The following is a 20,858-nucleotide window of genomic DNA, read 5'->3' on the forward strand; positions in this document are numbered from 1 at the left end:
GGCATATGATATTATTATTGTTGTAGTCTTAATAATAAGCAATTATACGTTCAGAGTGCTTTACAATCACGTAGCTATTCCTCACAACAGCCCTGTGAGGTAGGTCGACATTATTATCCCCATTTTACAGATGGGGAAACTGAGGCACAGAGAGGTTAAGTGTCTTGCCCAAGGTCACGCAGCAACTGAATGCTGAAGCTGGGACTAGAACCCAGGTTCCCTGACTCCCAGTGTCCTTGAAACTAGACCACACTGCTTCCAAAGAGGCATCCCCGGACTGGCTTTGAGTACGGATTAAAGACGGACAATGTTGGATGAGGGTTGGGTGTGGTGGTGCTCCCCGTGGACACGGTAAGATGGAACCTGAGGTGCTGCGTGGGTTGGCTTTGGCATGCGGGTGCATGTGTTAGTTTAAATGGGTGTGTGAGCTTCCTGCCCTGCATTCTGAACGGGGGCACTGCAGAGGGAGCCGGTGGCCAGGAGGTCAGGACTGACTGCCACACAAAAGGAACTCTGTCAGCTCAGCGCCCGGGGGCCTGCCAGTCTTTGGGAGTCCGGGCAAACTAGGGGTGCAGGGCTTTGGAACCGAGTCTGCTGCCCACCTTAGGCAGGTCTGCTTAATCTTTGATTGATTGATTTTTTTTTTTTACTGGCCAGCATCAGGAAGTTGTGTTCATTTCATTTCTCTGTGGGGCGGCTGCCCCCTCCTTTGCTCTCTCTCACTCTTGCCCTTTCTCTGAGTCTCTGCTTGGAAGGGAAGCCTCGCAGTCCCCTTGCGCGAGAAGGCCACGTGAGCAGTGTCCGCCACAGGAGGCCACGGCTCCGCAGCTGAGCCGCGGCCCTGCTTCCGCCTTCTGGAGGACTGCTTTGCTTGGAAGGGGTCTCCCTGGGGCCTTGGGTTTGCTTTTTTCTGCATTTCTCCCGAAATGCTGTTTCAGTAGAAATAAGCCCACGTGAGACTTTTCCCTTTCAAGGCCTTAGCCACCAACGCCTTCCGACTAACGAGCTTGGTGCTGTAGCTCAGGCAGAAAATTCTAAAGCATCCGTTCAAGCATCTGAAACAAACGAATCAGCCAGTGAAATCTCATCTGTTAGCATCTGTTCTCCTCTTAGACTAAAAAAGGAAGAAAAAAAAAAAAAAGCCTTTTTATGGCGTTGGGTAGAATCATGCTTTAAAAAAAACGAAAGAAAACAATCTTGCTACTTTTTAGACTATGGTGACTTGGAAAACAGGTGTCAGATACTCCACAGATTCAAAGTCTGTTGGCCACCCCATTTTCCTTTGTGCCCCAAGCCTCCCTCAGAAGGCCAGGTCAAGGCACATCAGGGAAGAAGCGGATTTGCTTCTTCTATTCTTCTATACCATCCACCTTTCCACTTGATCTCCTACATCCCCCTCTATTGGCTTGGGGTACAGACTTTAACATCATAAAACCTGACAACCAAACTCTTAACAAGCTGGAAACTCTGGTCTCTTCCTTAAGCCCAACAGGTTAAAAAAGAGACTCTCCCTCTCAAGCTCTCCTGTTATTACGGTGGGCAGGCTCCCGTCTGAGGTGAGGGAGAGAGTGTCTCCTCAGATTCCACCAGAGCATCTTTTGCATAAAGGAAATCCTTGGATGTCGAAAGAAAAAGAAATGAACAAAACTTTCCCCACTTTGGATTTTTTTTTTTTTTTCCTTTTCCATGAGATACTGGGCAAATCTGCCTGCCTCTTGCACAGGATCCTCCCTGGACAGTCTGACGGGGCGTTACTAGTTGCTGGGACGGGGGCACGCTTTTCTCGGCTGCAGAGGTTTGCTCCTTTATTTACTTGCTCCTTGTGGAGATGTGCAGGTCACTCAGATGCAGCAACAATGGATGAAGAGCAAAGGTGGAGTCAAACTGAAGTGAGTATGGCATGGAAGGGGATGAGTGAGAAAAAAAGGCTTGATGCTGCTTCTCTCTGGTTCCCTCAGTAGAGGTGCTGGAGAGAAGGCCGGCTTTAATGATGGCAATGGAGGGACAGGTGGAGACTGCACACTCATTCAGACCACAGGGGCCAGAGGACGCCGGGTGCCGAGCTCCTACCCACGCACGGATCCAGGAGCTCCTCCAGCCACTCCCCTTCCTGGAGAAGGAGACACCGCAGTTGGTCTGAACACAGGGAGACCAGATGGAAACCATGGGGTTGAAAACCACAGTGCACCTGTTTGTCCTTGAAAACCATTCCATGGGGGAGCGGGACCCAGAGCGTGGACCAGTTCTGTTGCAATTCAGACAGACGACATTCGATGCCGCACAAGCACGCACATGCCTACGTCTTCCCTTTTGCGCTCACACTGTAATGCCCACACTCCACTTGCCATTAGCAGTCGGTCAGCCACGTGGCACCCCTGGCACAGGGAGAAGCAATTCACCCCACTATGCCACACCCACATGCAGGTGCTTCCTTGAGGACCTGCGTCCTCATCCTGGTGACAGCTGGTGCAGCTCTCCCATGGCTCCTCAACCCCGATTCCCTAACTGCTACGTCATCACGCAACATTTCATCATGCCTGAAGGATGCGCTTCCTCGAGCCAATTAAAAGTAGGGTGACCATTGACCTTTAAAGCCATTTCCAGAGTAGAGGAAGCCAAAAATGTAATTAGAATGATCCTTCAAGGAGACAAAATTGTTCTACTTTTAATGTCTGCTTCAGAATCAAATGCACGTTCAGAATGTATCTGTCAAAGTTATGAACACAACTTCATTTTCTAGGCTGTGCCCTCAGTTCCCAACGGCACCATGGGAAATGTGTTGATATCACCACCTAGCTGGAAATATTTGAGTATCGCCTAGGAAATGAAACTCTTACTATAAACAGCAAAGTGAAGAATGTTTAGGAGGAAAAAACACAACAAAAAACCTCAGCATTACTGTAATACAATGTAACAGTCTTTTAACCCATGACTTTAAAATGTTGCTTTAACATCACACGAACCTTCAACCTGAAGACTCAGGGAAACCCATTCATAAGATGTGACAATTATGTGTTGTTTTCAGTTTTTAAATTATCAAAAAAATTAGATCTAATCACCAGAGCAAGCGCTGAAGCCATCTAATTGGGAAGGCTTGGGGATTCAGAAAAGGTATAACTGCATCAAGGTGGTCATCACACGCGCCTTCCACAGAAAACCGAAGGGTCTCATAAGACAAGGCCAACTTAATCAGTGTACATTATGGCACAGCCATCCAGGAGGGAGTATGTTTCCCCTCCAGAAGAGTCATCGCGTTCCACCGACCCCCACACTAGAACCTGAGAACAGCAAGCAGGTCCTCACGCAGAGGGCACCACGCCCTGAAACCCGGCCAGCCTAGTCTTCCAGGCCCAAGGCCACTTTCAGGAAGGGCCATCAGAAACACTTTCATCACACCCTCTCTTGCACCCAACTTGGCCACAGTGCAATCCCTCAAGAATGAGTGGGCCAGGAACCAGTTCAAATTTACCAACACTGTGCGGTTTGCTTTGTCTAGACGACCTGTGAACTGTGATCCACGGGCTGTCGTGTCTGCGCACTGGATCGGCCAGGGGCGAAAGAGCTTTGCTCACCGATTCTACCTGAGACAGCAATGCACTACTTGACTGTGGTTCACTGAGCTACCGTTAGGAGATGTGACCAGAGAAAGAAAGATGAGAAGTTGTCCACAGTTGGATTCAGCTGATGCCCACCCCCTTCCCCGCCCCGCCCCCTGCAGCTGTCTGGGTAGAGCAGAGGTTTCATCATGAATCAGCAGGTCACCATCACACAAGGTCATCTGCTAACCCAACGTACGCATATGCACCCCACATTCCTTCATTCACTCCTCCATCGGCATTCGTGTCCATACTCTCTCTCGGAGAGATCACAGACAAGCCTTCACTTTGATCGTGACCATCGCTTTGAACACAAGACAATCAATACTGGGCGTTTCTTTCCCCAGAGAAAAAAAAATGCAGGACTATTTCACAGTGACCTTTCACAATACCTATGAGGCCCAATTTAAGATATGTGGTGATAGCAGAGACATAAAAGTTATTTCAGAGTAAATAAATTAAAAAGGAGAAAAATTCTTTATTCTATTTACCATGGACTTCAAGCACCATGGGTAGCAAAGATAACAGGGCTTTCATTTTATTTGGATGGTTGTTTCTGACAGCTTGCCGACCTCTAGAGTTCCCTTTATCCAGTTCTCAGCATCTTTTACTCTCTTCACCATGCTTTCTCCATCACCAGCATTCACAAAGTCCCCTTCCTGGCCCCTCTGCAGGTCTCACTGGGACTCCCTGCCCCTGCATGCTGCTTCCCACCCCAGAGCTTTGGGATCACCTAGGATTCTCTATCCTCACACACCCTGGTTGGAACCAGAGGTTCCTGAAAGTCACTTCCACACTCTAGGAGCCTAGGGAGGGGCCGGGCTGGCGTAGGGTAGGGGCCAGAGGCTGGCCGGGCTGGCGTAGGGGTAGGGGCCAGAGAGCAGCATTTGCACAGCAAGCCTCACGGCCATCAGGAGACAACACAGAGAGACAGACACACGGCAGACACACACGCGCACACACACATACACGCACAAATGCATATGCACACTTGCGCGCACGCACACACCAGGAGGTGATGGATGTTACTGAAATGGACCAAAAACCAACAAGCAGTGGGGTAAGAAACAAACAGAAACAAAACAAAGCACTTGCGTTCAGATGGAAAGCTGTTCACTGGGCAGCCAGGGCCCAAGCCCAGGGCTGGGGGAGGGTGGGTGCCTGCTGGGAGGGCACTGCCTTGGGAGGAGCCTGGAGGAGACAAGTGCGTGGCAGCGCTTGCTCCCCTCCCCCACGGCTGTCCCGGGGGCCCTGTCCCACAGGCTGCAGCAGTCGCCAGAGAAAGCAAGGAGAGGAAGCACTTACCTCGTGGCCCAGAAATGGCTAGTCCACCTTTTGGGGAGTGTGCAGTATCTCAGTTTAAACAAAATCCTTGTGGTACTGTTCAACCATGAACTGCCAGCTCTCTAGTATTTCAAATAAGCTTGTAAAGTCGTTAGTGAAAAGAGAAGAGAACAAAACAACAATTCACCTGTAGAGCAATTGTGGTGTTCTTCGCGGGGTATTTTCCCACCAGTCCTTGTTCTTTCCGTTTCTTGAATTTCCTAAAGTAGTCCTGTATCAGGAAAGTGGCATAGAACTTCCCCACGGTTACCTCATCATCTAAACGGAGAGACCAGACACAGCTCTCCCGAATCAGCACGTTTGCACCAAGAGCCTACACACTGGCTTCTGGCTGGGGCGGGGGGCAGCGCAGAGGCACTGAGCTCCGCTTACAACACAGGAGGGAGACTGGCTCTAGCAGAAAGCAAGGTCTGGCAAAGCAGTTAAAGCTCAAAATTAGAGTCAGTTAGATAAACTGAGACTCAAAATTGCAGAAAATAACATTTGTCATGAGTTTTAATACAGCAGCATATTAGTAACATTATCAAGTGCTGTCTTGGTTATTTACTTAAAATAAAAATTACAGAACAAAAAAGGCTTCACAGGTCATATTTTCACCCCGTGCACAGGGATTTCATGTGTAATTACCATGAACACCAAGGGCAATTAACCATCCAAATCCCTATGCCTGGAGATAAAAATAGAGACCTCAGAAAGGTGACAGACAAGCTCGGAAGAAAAGAAAGGTTTAATAAAGTGACTGCAAACCCAGATTTTCATGTGCCCCTTGACTCTCTGCCAATAGCCTCCATATGCCAGTTCTTGGTTTGTAATTCAGAACTGCTTGGTGTATTTTTGGGGGGAGGGGGCACTGAATGTGACAGTGCCTCTAACCTCATGGTTGAGCTGACTTACTTCTGCTTTGTTCAGAAACAAGCCAACACAGCTCGTTGGAAACTGGAACTCTGCTGAGCTTTTTACAGGCGATGCATGAGGCAGAATAGAGGCTCCGGCTGTCTGATGGTGAACCATCTTGGCAGTGTGAGTGTGCCCCAGGGGTCTCCACAGCCCTGCTCCCCACCAGATCAGCAGTGGGCCGAAGGCTCCTGGGCGGGAAGCTCGAGCCCACCCCACACGGGGCCACGGACTGCTGAGTGTGATTTGCAGAGGCTGGGAGGTGGAATGGTTGCTGGCCCTCAGGCTTTAGCACACCTAAACTTTTGGCCAGGCCACCCTTGTAAGAGTTACGTGTGATCTGGGGTGAGGGGCTCAACCCCTATGGGCTTGTGCTCTTGTGTGTAAAGGGGGCCTGGTAGAGGAGCTGTGAGGAGCACAGGAGAACAGGCATGTGCAGTACTCAGGCCCCTGCTTGTGTGGTGCTCAGTCTGGGGGCTGGATGACTGTGGGCCACCAGTCACTATTATTGTGCAGCCCACCGACAGTGGCACTCATTGAAATGGATTATAGAGTACTCAGGTTGGGGGACACTGAGGCCCAATGTATTCCATAATGTACCCTGGTGGGGTTCATTTAGTGCCCATGTGGCAGGTGTCTCTGTCTGGACACTACTGGGCCATCCTGGTCAAGAGAAGATGCTTGAAGTGGTCTGGCTTTGAGAACATGATGCATTCCTTCCGAAACCAAGGGGCAAGTCCTGGAATGGTGTAGGGGCCACCAAAGTGAACCTAAGGCTTGTGTAGCACGTGAAACCACGGTCCCTCACCTGTCTCAGGCTGGTCTCATGATGCACTCGTGGGCAGGGAGGTGAGAGGTGAAGAGCGACCATCCAGGTCTTGACATTTCAACCTTTGCTCTCAAGCTGCTCACTGTTTTTCTCGGATGTTCAGACACCCGTTCCTGCTACCCCTGCTATTGGGCATCTACAGGTGCCAGGCCCTGGGTCAGGAGTTCTACACAGGTCACATGGCCTTTTCAAGTACAACTCGGAGACATGGGATCTGCTCACTCTCTTTGACAGGTGAGAGAGGTTAAAGGACTTGCCTCAGGCCACTCGAGTTGGGACATGAGCACCCCAGCCCGGCTCTCCTCCCCCTCCGCACCACCTCCCGGAGCGATGTCTACCTGCTGCCACACCGGCTGCCACATGGGCTGCCTCTCCCAGAGTACAAGGCTCTCTTTCTCTACTGGGCTGCAACCGGGAGGTGGACTGACTGCTGACTCTGTCGAGAATCCAGGGACCACCCTGGCTGGCTTGGCTCAGAGGTTAGAGCGTCGGCTTGCAGACCAAAGAATCTGGGGACCCAGGGGATTCTCCACTTGCTGTGCTCCAGCAGCTTCTTCAATCCAGAAAAAACACCCCTCTACCTAGAGAAAGCCCACCTCATTGACAGTGGGACTGCCCTTCCCAGCCTTCAGCCTGGACTGTGCTAGCCTGGAGGGCCAGGGCTCCTGTAGGAGGGTCTGGCTCTCCTGGCCCAGAGCCTGGGGGGCACACACTCAGTACGGAGGGCTGGCCAGGCTTCTCCCAGAGGGGCCACTCCAGAACAGAGACACCGCCACCAGGGCTCTGCAGGGCGGGATCAAGGACCCTCGGCTCCGCTGAGACGTTGAGCTAGCTGAGACTGAGCCCAGAAAGAGTTCTTAAAAACAGAAGTGAAAGCTGTAGCTGGACAGAAAGGGAAGGACGAGAAGCAATGAATACAGTGAGGCTGCCTGGGCTCAGGGCTGGAGAGGAAGGGGTGGGTCAGCTCTAACCACTCTTCAGGGCAAAGGAGCCAAAGAGCCAGGTCAAGGAGCAAAGGCCCAAAGGCGAGGAGAGGGAACGTCTAAAGAAGGGGGGAGGATCCATGAAATGATGCAACAGGACCGAAAGGAGGTGAGAACACGAGCGAGGGCCAGAGATGGGCAGTGAGACACCTCAGCCTTTCGGTGGAGGCCACAGACCCCTGCAGAAGAGAACCCCAACCCACATTCCAGGGCTCAGTCCTGAGTGTCTCTATCATCAAGCTCATGACAACTCGGGGCTGCCTCACATCACACCTGTGCCAGCAACACCTCCTAAGATGGGCACCTACTCTGCCACCAGGTCTGTAAGGGCCTCCTGGCCCCCGTACATGGGCCAGCCCTGGGCATCGGGACAGCTGGCCTGGCTCCGGCTGCTGCTCTCGAGGAGGTGACAGTAGGGGGACGCCGAGCCCTCGGCCGGGGGAGCTGCCCACGTGCTGGCCTAGAGGGCTGTACGGACACTGTCATTTCTAAGTAGGCCATCATGTGAGAAGCTGGAAACCACTGGCCGACTGGAAGGTGAGAGCGTCAAAAACAGAAAGACAGAAGCTAAGCCACTGCCCAGCAACTCACTCAGGGTCTGCTCACCGCAGCCAGACACCAGGGCAATAGCACCCATCTGAGTCACGCTGACGAGCGCCTTCCTAGGCCCACACACAGGGCACTGCTGGGCCGTTCCATCTCCCCCTGAGGCCCCTCTCCTTCCTCTTGGTCTCCCAGTGCCACCGGATGACATTTCGAAATAGAGGAACACATCATCCTAAACCCCAATCCACTTCCAGGGATACGGAGGGAAAACCAGGGCCCGTCGTTGGGCCAGGAAGGTGGAAGAATGTGTGGCCTTTCTCAGAAGTCTGGTCAAGCTGGTTTTCGAAGGAAGGGAGCTCAGATGATGAGCCAAGTTCTGGACATTTTCCTGGTCAAGTGCAAAGAAATGAAGTTTCGCAGAATGCTGTCCAAGTGAGTGCAGCAGGATGGGCCCTGACGTGTGAGTGAGACCAGCCTGCACTGAAGGGGCATGTCCGAGGGGCGCGGCGGCGCAGGCAGGGGCGGGCTCCGGGCAGGGCCGGCTCCCTGGGCAGGCGCAGCCGCTATTCTGAAGCATGCATCTGTGGTTCGAGAAATGTCGTAGGGGAATACAGCTGGCAAGAGATAACTCTGATTCCATGCCACCACCCTAAAACAGAATTGCTTCAGAATATTCTGAAAGACTGAGAGTCGAAAGGAATGGAGGCTGCAGGAAAAGCTCAAGCACATTGTTATGACGAGATTTTTAAAGCGATTAGTCTAAGCCATGCGAGCACTCGGGTGTGCAGCTATAAAGGAAAGGACGAAACCAAAGAGTCGTTTTAAACATGCAGCATCGGTTCTCCAGTGGACAGCCAGGGTTCTCTGGGTGGGAGTTTGGGGTTTCGTTCTTTTGGTTTGGGGGACTTTTTTGCTTTCCCTTTATCATCATTTCTTTGCGGGCCATCTTCCCGGCTTTGGGCCAGTGGCCGTGCTGGCTATGGGGGCTCCCTGCAGCCAGAAACACACGTACTGCTTCTCGCTTCACCCTGGAGCAGAGCTGGCCGGCATGCTGCTCCCTCTGGCCCTGGAGGCTGTCGCTTCTCAGAGGGAGAGGCACCAGCCACCATCCTGGCCGGGGGTTCCGGAGCCAGCGTCCAGACCAGAGCCAGACCAATTTCAAATGCTGCAGAGGCAGTGACACTATGAAGGTTTGGTTGGTTACAAAATACACCAAACGCTTATCACATGCCCAGGGTTAGGGACGCTAGACTGCTGTGTGATGACACCGAGGAGACGGACTCTGCACCTTTAAAACTTGAAAATAAAACAGTTGAAAGACAACCACCTCAACTTCTAAGTCCATGTGCACTTAAACAAAAATGGAGAAACAGTGTATAAATTATATATATATGTCATATATATATATGTGTAAATCTGAAAAAGTTTAGTCAGTTATTTTATGATAAATAACGAAAGGACAGAAGCATGCCTGTTAGTCCTGTCCCTACTCTAAATTCTAATTAAAGGGACATTGCTGGTAGTTATGGTAGCCAACTCAGTCTTGACAAGAACATTTGGAAAATACCATTTTCGACAGCTATCAATTTCTCTGTGAGAAGCTTTCAACAATAGGTTGAAGGATGAATGGAAACAAGTTTTAAATGGTTCATTTTGGACCAAAACGTCCAGGTTTTTTTTGTTCTGAGGCTTGGCAAGCTTGTTTTCTAACATCAACTCCTCCACCAACAAGAGAACCCACGCCCCATGCCAGCCATCGTGGTCTGGTTTCCTTCCCACTGAAGCCTCCCTTTGGAACGGTCTTCAGATTACCCTGCATAATTACACCAGGTGGCCAAAGGGCCTTCTCGGGTTGGGGTCCTCGAAGGTCTAGCGGACACACCAAGCATCCTGCCGTCTGGGCTGGCTGCAGACCCTATCACTGAAACCAATGTGTTGGCCAAGGACTACTTAGGAAATAGATTACACTGACCCCCAGCTGGAGGGACAACTTGGTCAAGTAGCTTCATGCTGGTTTTCTTCCAGATCTTCTTGATTACAGCTCGGAGTTCTTCATTAGCTTGTTCCAGGTTCCCTGGATTCCAAGAGCAGAGGAGAACCCAATGCATGCTTCTCCAGCCAGCAAGTCCTCTGTCCTGACCACTGCTGCCCTGCCCCCAGCCTGACCTGGACGGGTGCGCAGCCCTGGAGGGGGCACCCCTCCCAGCAGACTCTCCCCGACAGGGTCATTCACGCTTCCTATGGCAGCAAATAGTCACTCACTCTACGGTGGGAACAACCATGTTTTACTCCGCAGTTCATCTCCTACCCTCCCGAGCCCACCCCTATACTGTTCCCGCTGCTCCCAGCCTAGAATGCCAGGTCCTGCCTCCATCCTTGAAGACCCAGACTAAATTTCACCCAAATAAAACTCTCTCGATTCCCACAGTGTGTACTCGTCTGCAGCACCCACCGCAACTTGGTCTGTTATCAGACGGGCTGATGTTTGTCTCCTTGACTAACATGTCAGTACAGAAAAGCCATCCTGCCTCCTCGTCCCTCACTGAGGCCGGTGGGGCCAGGGAGAGGACACTGCGAGGGATACGTTAGCTGCCGGGCACTGGCTTTGCTGGACAGTCTCCCTGAGCTCTGGGATGGTGGGAAAACAGCTGTCCACTGACTCCATCCCTCGCTGGCCCCTCTTCCCACCCTCCCTCCCAGTGTCTGCCTCTTCACCTCCTGGTCCCAGCTGGGAAGCCCCTGGACGCAGTAGTAGGTCCCTCGTGCCCGCTGTGTGCCAGCACTGCGGAGGGGCTTCTGCAGACAGCATGGCATCTTACCCCCAGGACCCCCCTGACGCGGTGTGTTCACCTCCCTCCCACAGAGAAACAAACGACAGCGCACAACAACGGAACCCCTCGCGGAAGGTCACACAGTAGTAAGGACAGCTGGAGTGAACTCGTGGGTGACAGTTCTGTCTTTCCCCCACTCTGCAGTAAGTCGTGGCGTGGTCACCTCAAAACTCTCTGGGACAAAGTGAAGCATACAGAAAGAAGGGACCGGGGCGGGGGGGGCAGCATGCGTCCACCAGCACGTGCTCTCACCACACTCACCACACCCTTTCCAGGGCCTCCCCTGACAAGGGCCCAGAAGGGAAATACAGGTGGGAGGGGCATCTCCTCCTGACCTGCTCCCAGGGGATGCTCACCTTCGGTCTTGATTTTAAGAGCTGTTCGAACCAAAGCAAACAGGGTTGCATTGAACATGACCGTCCCATCGCTGTTGAGAGGCATGTTCATGGCAACTAGTCTCTGCAAACAGAAAGAAAAGTCTCTCACTAGAATGTGAATGGCTGATGACAGCCGTAGCTCTTCTCCACATTCATTGTTTCTCCTAGTCAGCCCTCAATTTCATTCAACAGCCATTTGAGGAGCACCTACCAGCTGGGGGACTCTGAAACGACAAGCTGGCCCTCAGGTGGTGTGTTCTGTTTTGTGTTTCACCATGACTGTTTAATCATTTCACTGTTTCAACATTGTTCTCTCTTTCTCTTTAACCAACTCTCCCGGTGCCCTGGGGTCAGGCCTCTGTTCTGGGCACATTGTTCAGGCTGTTGTGAGAGTGAAATGTGCCAGAGACACAGGGCACAGGGCTCGGGTCCTCTAACCCCGGCTCTGTGACAAACCCTAACACGGGAGTGTCCTGGTGCGACCTTGTGGAGTGCGCGTGGCTTCTCCAGCTGTCTGTCGTTCAGAGCAGGATCCCCACGTCCCACTTCTCTCGTCCCTGCTGGTCCCTCTGACCCAGCACAGAGCTGGGCAGGACTGGTGACAACACCCTCTCTGAGCCCCGTGACTTCATCTGTAGAAACAGATGACATGCTCACACCAGAGGGGTGTGCAAGGATCGAAGATCACGGACACACATTTCAGCCCAGCACCTGGAACCAGGTAAATACTAAATGAGTGGTAATTACAACTGTTAGCCGTTTCCAGTTTCTTGGTTTTGGGCTGATAGGGTGTCCCAAAGGAAACATAAAACGTCGTTTCTCCTGTGTTCGTGGACTGGAAATCCGTGTTTGTGTGATGCAGTCCCACTAGGTCCCAGTGCTATTCCCACCCACCGTCTCCAACACCAGGCACTTTTCCCGGCAAGTTGCTGAGCCACCCAAACAGACTACTTTGTGCATCGGGGACACTTAGGTGCTTTATGTCAAAGGGTCTGGGAATGCAATCGAGACAACAGCTACGAGCGGGAACCCGTCCTGCTTTTGGAGAGCAGAAGAGCCTGGTACTGGGAAATCTATGAAAAAAATCAACTGCTGCCTGGCGGTGTGGCTCAGCGGTTAGAGCACCGGCCTGAGGTCCAGAGTGTTCCGGGTTCGGTTCCCTCTAGGGGCACGTACCTCGGTTGCAGTTCATCCCCAGCCCCGGTTGGAGTCATGTAGGTGGCAACCAGTCAATGTGTCTCTCTCACATCGATGTTTCTCTCTCTCTCTCTCTCTTCCTCCTGCTCTACCTGAAGATAAATGCAAAAATGTCCTTGGGTAAAATAAAAAAAAAAAAAAATCAACTGCCATCCCAGAGTGTCCAGACAGAGGAGAAGCAAAGACATGGGCAAGGACCCCAAGGACTTGCCGAGGGGCTTCCTGGACTTTCAGGGCGGAGAACAATGAGTTTGGTTTAGACAAGTTCTCTGAAAGCCTGAAACACGTAGACGACTCTGTGTCCGTGGGTCCGTCTGAGCCTGCCAGCAGTCCTGGCGCAGGTGGCAGGACGGCCACCGGGTGACTTCCGGCAGGCAGACCTTGCCTTTCTCTGTTCGACAGGGGCGTTTCTCCAGGTGAGTCACTGTGAGCTCTGTCGGGCAACACACACCCCAGCGAGGGCTCACAGAGAGCACGGTCTGATGGGGGCTCAGAGATGGGGTGGGAGGTCTGGATCATCCATGATGGGCCACTGCTGTGCCCACCCGGAGAGGAGGCACAGACGCCGCCACCAGGGCACACGCTAGAAATGCCTGGGGCCAACTTCTCCCCTCGACCTCCTAAGTGGAGTTTCAGCCACCCCCTCCTCTCCGTCCCCACTCCCGCCGCCCTTGCTGTGGCTCTGGTCACTTCGCACTCGGACCACTCCAGCAGCTCCCGGGTGTCCCCCGTCCCTGGAGGCTTCTCCTGTCTAACATGGAGGTGCACTTGTGTCTCTTCCTTGGAACTCGGTGCGGCATGGGGGGCGCCTCGCTGTTTGTGCCTGTGGCTCTCTGCCACTTCCCGGCTGGCCTGGCCGCACCGGTGACTCCCCGCTTGCCCACAGGACACCCATCCTCCTGCCCCGCGCTGGGCTCTGTGCTTCCTTCCACTCTGACAAACCCCCGTCTCTCCTTCTGGACCTGACGCAAATGTCACCTTCTCCTCCATTCACCCAGTGACAAATGTCTTCGCTCCCTTCCTATTCCTAGTGCCGGCTGACAGGAGCTCCTGAGAGTTACCCTTCTGACAGCTCCTCACACAGGGGCCGCTATTACTCATCTCCACATCCTCCGCCTGGCAGGGTTGACAGAAGGTCATTAGTGTCATTTTAACGAACCAGGAAGTCCTTCCAGAGAAGCTGTCAGACACCCACACAAGACGCTTACCTTACAGGCCACTCTGTGTGGGCATAACTTCCCAAACCCCAGGGGAGGCTGGATGCGGCGGAGGAGGGTGACCACGTCCAGGTGCTTGATCCTTCCCCTGGAGACAAAGCGAGCGTGAGGCCTGGGCAGCGTGTGGCCTGAGCTTCCAGTCCACCCCGCCGTCCGCGGAAACACAGCCCACACGCCAGATGGATCCTTTCCAACCTACTTTGCCTCGGGATCGTATTCTGACCATATCCTTTTGAATTCGTCTAAATGGTGAGGTCCCAGAATGGACCAGTCCCGGGTCAGATAATCAAAGTTATCCATGATGACAGCCACAAACAGGTTGATGATCTGTGAAAGCAAAGCAGGAGGAGAAGGCATCAGCCGCAGGGGCAGGAATCGGGCTGGCCCCCAGTGAGTGCTTCCTCGCGACGGGCACGACACATCTGAGCCCGTTTCTCCAGGGAGTCTGCCGAAAACTTTTCTTCTGGGGAACAGTTAAGGAACATGCAGGGCGCGAGCTTTCCGAGATGGCTGTGGTCGAGTCCGAGGGAGGGCAGGGGAGTGAACCTTCTGCACGTTTGAAGCACACTACAGCGTTATAATTTCAGCGCTACCAAATAACTCACTCTTAAGTCACTGCTGTGTGTATTGGCTTTAACATTCTTATAAAGAAACGAGCAGCCCCAAGAAGCTGGGGTAGTGACTGCCCCGAGCCTTTGGCTAAGCAGCACCTAAGTCCTGCTTGCAGCCAAGGTGCTGACACGTGATGATGAGGCAAAACCCCTGCTGAGACTCCCAAGTAGAGTCCAGGGTGCTCATCGGCACGAAACGCCCCACAGGAGGTTGACGGGGTAACATCGCTGGCCCGAATTCAAATGCTGCCCACGCAGCAGCCAGTGCACAGGGGCTCCTCCGGTCACGTACCAGGAAGGCGCAGAGCATGTAGAAGCTGATGAAGTACACGATGGCGAAGTTGCTCCCGCAGGAGTACTCCTCCCCGGGGCTGTAGTCCGACTCGGGGTCACACAGCTTCCCCGGCAGGCAGGCCAGCATGATCTCCTGCCAGGCCTCCCCTGTCGCACACCTGCTCAGAGTAAGTGAAGAGAGGGTGTTAGCGGGGGGGAAGGGATTTGAGGCTTAGACCGCTAAACCATTTTAAGAAACAAGTTTTTTCATTGGAGCAAAACCTAAGGAGTTTGTCGAAAAGCCAGTTTGAAGGAGTGACCACAGAAAATGCCTCCTTATTTTCAAATGCAATTTATCTCAGACAGCGGAGGCCCCGCTACCACTACCTTTGATTCATATCAATCTGTATAAGCACATCAATTCTTTTTGTAAAAACGTGTTTATTTTTGTACCTTCTCTTCTTTAAATCCTTATGTTAAAATTCTTATCAGTTGTTATCTTTTAATGATTTAACATCAGACAACTTGATTGGACCCCGTTCGATTTCGTTGAAAGCCAAGAACTGGAAACTACCTCACTTGCACATGACTTCTCCAGGCCCTAGGATCGTTACCAATTACTTGTATAATTTCTAGAAAGTTCTCTCACTTTGAGACATCCTTGGTGACAAAGTTAGTTAACTGGGGTTAAAAAGGGTCCCATTACATTTTATATTCCACATTTTAGGATGCCCCCATCAGCAGTGCAAAGGCCCTGTGTTCCTGCAACGCTTCCGTGTTTCTGGTGTTTCAGGGCGTGCTCCCACGCCTAAGCGTCTCTCCTGCGAGTTTCCTGGTAGCTTTAGCAGACCCACTAACTCCCCAAAAACTGAACCTCAAGCCAGCCACAATCGGAACGACAGCAGCTTCAACAGGCCAGCAAAATCCCTGTCTGAGGGAGATGCTCATGTCTGTTCAAGAATACAAAACAAATACAGAAAGCTGCCAGGATCCGCTGGGAATGGCCGTGCTGACACCGCGTGTCCCCATCGCTCTGGAGCCCAAGGCTACAGACACACATCCGGCAGGGTCCATCACCTGAAGAGCAGCAACACTGCCTGAGGAAAGGTCTGGAAATTGTTGTTCCGGTTGATCTGGTTGTTATCTCTCATGGCAACTTTCCCAAACATCTAGGTGGAGAAATTAGGGGAAAAAAGAATAGAGTTTTGTCATTAAAAAAAGAAGAAAGAAACCCTCCACAGTGAATTTAGAACTGACTCGAGTTCACTCCACACCCGCAGGGCTTCCCCACAGTGCCTGGTACTTCACTGACTCACAAGGATGAGCGGGACCTGTGCTAACCACGGGCCACAGCCACAGGGGCGGCAGGCACATCTCCCCTCGAGGAGCTCCTACCTTCGACCAGAGCTGGGACAGTCCAGCTGGACGGGGCAGCAGAGGCTCACGAGCCAAGGCCGGGGGCCTGGGACAGGGAGGCTGCCGGCCGTGAGAGCAAGGCCAGCAATGAGGCCACAGAGGTGCACCGGAACGTGAGAGCGCGAGTGTGCACAGGCAACGGTCAGGCTGCAGACAGGTGCGGGGCCAGTGGGCGCGGAGAGCAGGGTGGGCGCTACCTCCACGTAAGAGGAAGTTAGGAAGTGCTCATGGGACTTATCGGAGCAGAGTGACATGTGAGACTAACTGGACGCCAGGCTGAGCCTCTGCGTGAGCTGGCGGTACATGCGACACAGTTTGCAGTTTTCTGGGTCAGTGTGAAAGGTCCTGTCATCAAGGACCTTTCGGGGCATACAGCACCACATGCTGCTGAATGACAGGGGCTCAAGCGGGTTGATTCTCGGTTCATAACTCCTGGTGGGATTCCTGGCGACCTACGAATCCTTCTATGCCTTCAGAATAGAATAAGCATGACCCCTTCTCTGCCTTGGGAATCGCCCATCTCTTTACACTCATGTCCCTCCCTTATCTGAAAGAGGGCATCTATGTGAGCCTTCAGAGAACACGGCAGAGGGACCACCCAGGGAGGTCCAGGCTCTCCACCTCCCTCTCCTCCTGGAGGCTCCGCCCTCTGCAGCTGCTGCTTCCTGTCAGAGCTGCTGTTAATGAAGCCCCTGTCCTGTTCCCCACCCAGGGGGAGCTGGCGAATATCCTGCAGCCCCCTAGCCAGGGTCACAGAAACCTGGTGTCATGCTTCTTCTCGGGGGTACTACTGAGGCAAGGCAATGATCCCAGGTCAGGTTTGCCATAGCATCAGGAAGTACTATGTTTCAAGTGAGACTCTCACTTGGTTACAATAAAACAATTTTTCCGAATATAAACAGACTTTTATATGACTAAACCTCTTCTTAGTAACGTGGGTGCTTATATAGGACAATTGTGGCTTCTTTCAGTATGGCATTTCCTGTGGCTAAAACCAACTATGGGTTTTCTCAATCACTCGACTCTCCCAAGACTCGGGGGGCGAGGAGCACCACCAACCCCAGCTTTCTGTGGTTTATTCCAGCCCCTCCTGGCTCTCTGAGCCTGGCTCTCTCCGACACAGGCTCTCGCCTTTGGGGCCACACCTTTCTCATCTCCATTCCTCTTAAGCAGCTGCGGCGTTGGCTGCAAAATCATGACCTGGTCTTTCCATTGCACCTGGTGAAGGTACACCTCGCCACAGATTTGGGGCTGGCCAGCAAACGGGGCCCCAAGGGAGCCGGAGCGTACCTGCATGCCGATCACCGCGTAGATGAAGAACAGCATGGCTATGAGGAGGGCGACATACGGGAGCGCCTGGAAGAGAGGGACACGGGGCTCGGCGCGGGCCTCTCGCCCCGCGGCTGCTCGCGCACAGACGCACAGACGGAAGACCCACACAGGGCCACCTGCTCTTCTCCTCCGTGTTGTATCGAAAGAACATCAGCAGAGAGGAAGAGCTCTTTAAACTGCTGTCCAGAGTACTCTAGCCACGTGCACACCTAGTGTTACCGAGCTTCGGGCAGGATGGCTTCCCACCGTCACTGGCTACCCTAACCTTACACAGTGGTGACACAGACACATCACTCTCATAATAATGTTTCAATTCGTCATTGGAATCGTTCCTGAAAATACCCACAACGGATCAAAACCATCCCAGAACACGGACACTGGGATGGCTTCTGAGTTCCTTTGTGGGATGGCGGGGGGCAGGGGGTCATTGCAGTTCACCTCCTCAAGGAACATCTTTATGCAAAATCACCTGGCCATCTGCTGAAGTATTTATTCCTAAAGTGAAGTCTTAGGAGTGGGATTACTGGATCAGAGGGAAAGAACCACTTTCTGCTGTCACTGTAGAAAGCAAGAGACTCTTCTTAAAATGCACTTTCTGAAAGAATCACAGATTTGGGGGTTGGGCCAGGGAAGAAAAGGAGCTAGCCGGGTGGTCGCCCAGCCGGAGCTCTCCTTACGAACACCAGACACAAGCACATGTCAGGTCGGGCCGGGCCTTTGACCCAGTGTTCAACTGCTTCCTTACCCCATCTCAAGGGACAGGGGTCCATGTTCACCGCACCCCTCCAGGGAGTACCCAGATCACGAAAGCCAGTGCCAGGCACACAGGCTTAAAGCACCCGCTTCCTCTCCCATCCACTAAAGGTCGTCAGAAGAAAGCCCGAGGCTAAAACGGGTTCTGACGTGGGCCAGCTCCGGGCCGTGACAGCCGTCGGCCCAGTGCAGTAGCACCGTCCTGACGCTGGACCCGTTGGTCCCACAGGGTTAGTTTCAGGCTTTTCTTACTATATCTATTTGCATTTTCTTCCTGGTTTATGAAATATTTAAGAATTTTGTTAGTACCGTTCTCAGTTTTTATGAACCACTACTTCATGACATGAATTTATTTTTAAAATTAAGCAATTTTGCCCAGCCAGTGTGGCTCAGTGGATTGAGCGACATCCCATGGACTGAGGGGTCCTGGTTTGATTCCAGTTGGGGCACATGCCCAGGTTGCAGGCTTGATCCCAAATGCGGGGCGTGCAGGAGGCAGCCGGTTGATGTTTCTCTCTCACATCCATGTTTCTCTCTCTGTCCCTCTAAAAAAAAACCAATAAAAACATATAAAATAGCCCTGGCAGGTGTGGCTAAGTGGTTAGAGCATCATCCCACAGATCAATGAGTCACGGGTCTGATTCCCGACAAGGGCACACACCTTGGTTGCAGTTGGTCCCAGGCCTTGGTTGGGTCGTGCAGGAGGCAACCAGTCAATGTCTCTCTCTCGAATCGATGTTTCTCTGTCTGTCTCTCCCTCCCTCTCTCCCTCCATCCCACTCTAACTGAAGATAAATAGAAAAATATCCTTGGGCGAGGATAAAACAAAACAAAAAAAAACCATATAAAATAAATAAATCATAAAAAGTTCAGCAATTTCTTGAAAAGTGAGTGACAATTACATTATTACGTGAATTCACTGTATTTTCACAGCAGCTCATTCACAGACTGTGGTACTTTCGGTTAATTCCGCCTGGGACTTCATCCCGCATCAAGGCCTGCCTGCCCCTGGCCCGCTCCGCCCGCCTCTTCCCTGTTCCTCCTCCATTTCCCATCAGGACTTGTGACTTTCCTTCTCTGAGTTTCTGGCTCTCACCTCTTCCCCAGACGTCACCCCTTCTCTTCAGCTTAGAACCTGCCCACGGCGGGGAGCACTTCCTGGGATGTTAACTCTGCTCACCTCTGGGCGGGGCTGCTTGAACTTTCTCTTTATATGGCTTTGGATGGCTTCACTTGTTTATGGGAACGTTTATGACTTTTGAAACCGTCAAATAATAAAGAAATAAAGAGGCATTATTTGTTTTCCAATGCTCGTGCATATCCACGAACTCCCTGCATGGGGGTACCTTTCCAAGAAGCATCTGCACGCTCCCCCCATGGATTCAGTCCACAAGACTCGAGTATCTGGGTGGGGCACTGGAAGGCACAGGAGAAGCCAAGTTCAAGGACTAGACTAGAACCAGGCTGCACCAGCCTGAAGAGTCCCAAATGACAGATGAGACCTGGCTCATGCCTAAATGTCCTCAACTCCGTCATCCTTCCAGGCACTGGCTAACCCAGGCACGGGGGACGATGTGCTGGCCCGGGGGAATGGTCCCCAATTCGTAACTAGACTAGCTGACAGGTAGGACTGTTGAGGAGCAGCCATCCTAGCGAGAGGCGGTCGGGCTTCTGAGGGTCTCCTGGGACCCAGCACGCTCTCAGATGGCACCAGGTACCACTCTCCCTGGGGACGAGCGGACGGAGGGTTACGGCCCCACAGCTCGGCCAGACTTGGAAATGCTGCAGCGCTCTCGGCCCCAGCTCGCTCCGCCTTCGTTTCTGTTTCCTTTAAGGGGGTAATCCTACTCCCTCTACCCAAGTGATGCAAGGCCAGGTCTTTCTGGCATTCCACATTATTGACTTAGGTGTTCATGTGACCTTGGTGGTCACAGTGGTCCTGCAGGAGAGAGTCTGGATTGATCATGGACTCACGCAGGGTCTTCAAAGACAGGGAGAACATTGTGACATGGTTCTTACCTGAAAGGACTTAATAAACGTCCACAGCAATGTCCGGATGCCTTCCCCCCTGCTGAGAAGCTTCACCAATCGCATCACTCGGAAAAGACGGAAAAAGGTGATGGAGATTCTATTGCTCTCTTCAGAGTTCTGAAGGGTTATCATGGAGAGGTCAAACCCAATGGAAAGTAGAACATGCAACACTTTCAGAAAAACAGCAACAGATGCAAACACAGGTGACAGAGGTAAGAATTGAAGATGTGTTTCTAGGGCCTTTTCACCTTAAAAAGCATGATATGAAAGGAAAAGTTACATGCTAACAACACAGGGCTTGGAAATCTGCGTCCACACAGCACATGCATGTCCACGTGGTCTAGTGTATTAAGAGTGAACGCTGGGCTGGTCAAGAGTACTGGACACTGATGATGGATGCAAACCACTGCAGACACCGTTCTGGAGGAACAATCATGGAGATACAGAAACACTAGTGGAAAACTCGACATGGTCAAATCAACTCGAGGAAAAGGCCCAGCCCCTGGGGACTAGTCACTGATCTTACCCCAGGTGTAGCGGTTGGGACAGGGACATTTTCACTTTCAGTTGGCTTTAAGAAATCAAAGATTGAACATATATTAATGAATTGAGAAGGAAGCAGTGGCTC

The 20,858-nt window shown here is 52.3% G+C and overlaps 1 protein-coding gene across 1 annotated transcript in view; it reads right to left on the reverse strand.

Moving 5' to 3' along the window:
- Positions 1-20,858, reverse strand: part of CACNA1D (calcium voltage-gated channel subunit alpha1 D) — a 146,018-nt gene that overhangs the window by 17,490 nt on the left and 107,670 nt on the right. The window contains exons 27-35 of the mRNA XM_036266141.1: positions 20,219-20,347; positions 17,405-17,470; positions 15,776-15,867; positions 14,718-14,877; positions 14,014-14,141; positions 13,806-13,902; positions 11,380-11,482; positions 10,165-10,266; positions 5,068-5,198 (exon numbers count right to left, since the gene is read on the reverse strand). Of these exons, the coding sequence (XP_036122034.1) occupies positions 5,068-5,198; positions 10,165-10,266; positions 11,380-11,482; positions 13,806-13,902; positions 14,014-14,141; positions 14,718-14,877; positions 15,776-15,867; positions 17,405-17,470; positions 20,219-20,347 (1,008 nt within the window). The remainder of the gene's footprint in view (positions 1-5,067; positions 5,199-10,164; positions 10,267-11,379; positions 11,483-13,805; positions 13,903-14,013; positions 14,142-14,717; positions 14,878-15,775; positions 15,868-17,404; positions 17,471-20,218; positions 20,348-20,858) is intronic.

This window comes from Molossus molossus, unplaced genomic scaffold (genome assembly GCF_014108415.1).
Source record: "Molossus molossus isolate mMolMol1 unplaced genomic scaffold, mMolMol1.p scaffold_m16_p_18, whole genome shotgun sequence".
Lineage (NCBI taxonomy): Eukaryota > Metazoa > Chordata > Mammalia > Chiroptera > Molossidae > Molossus > Molossus molossus.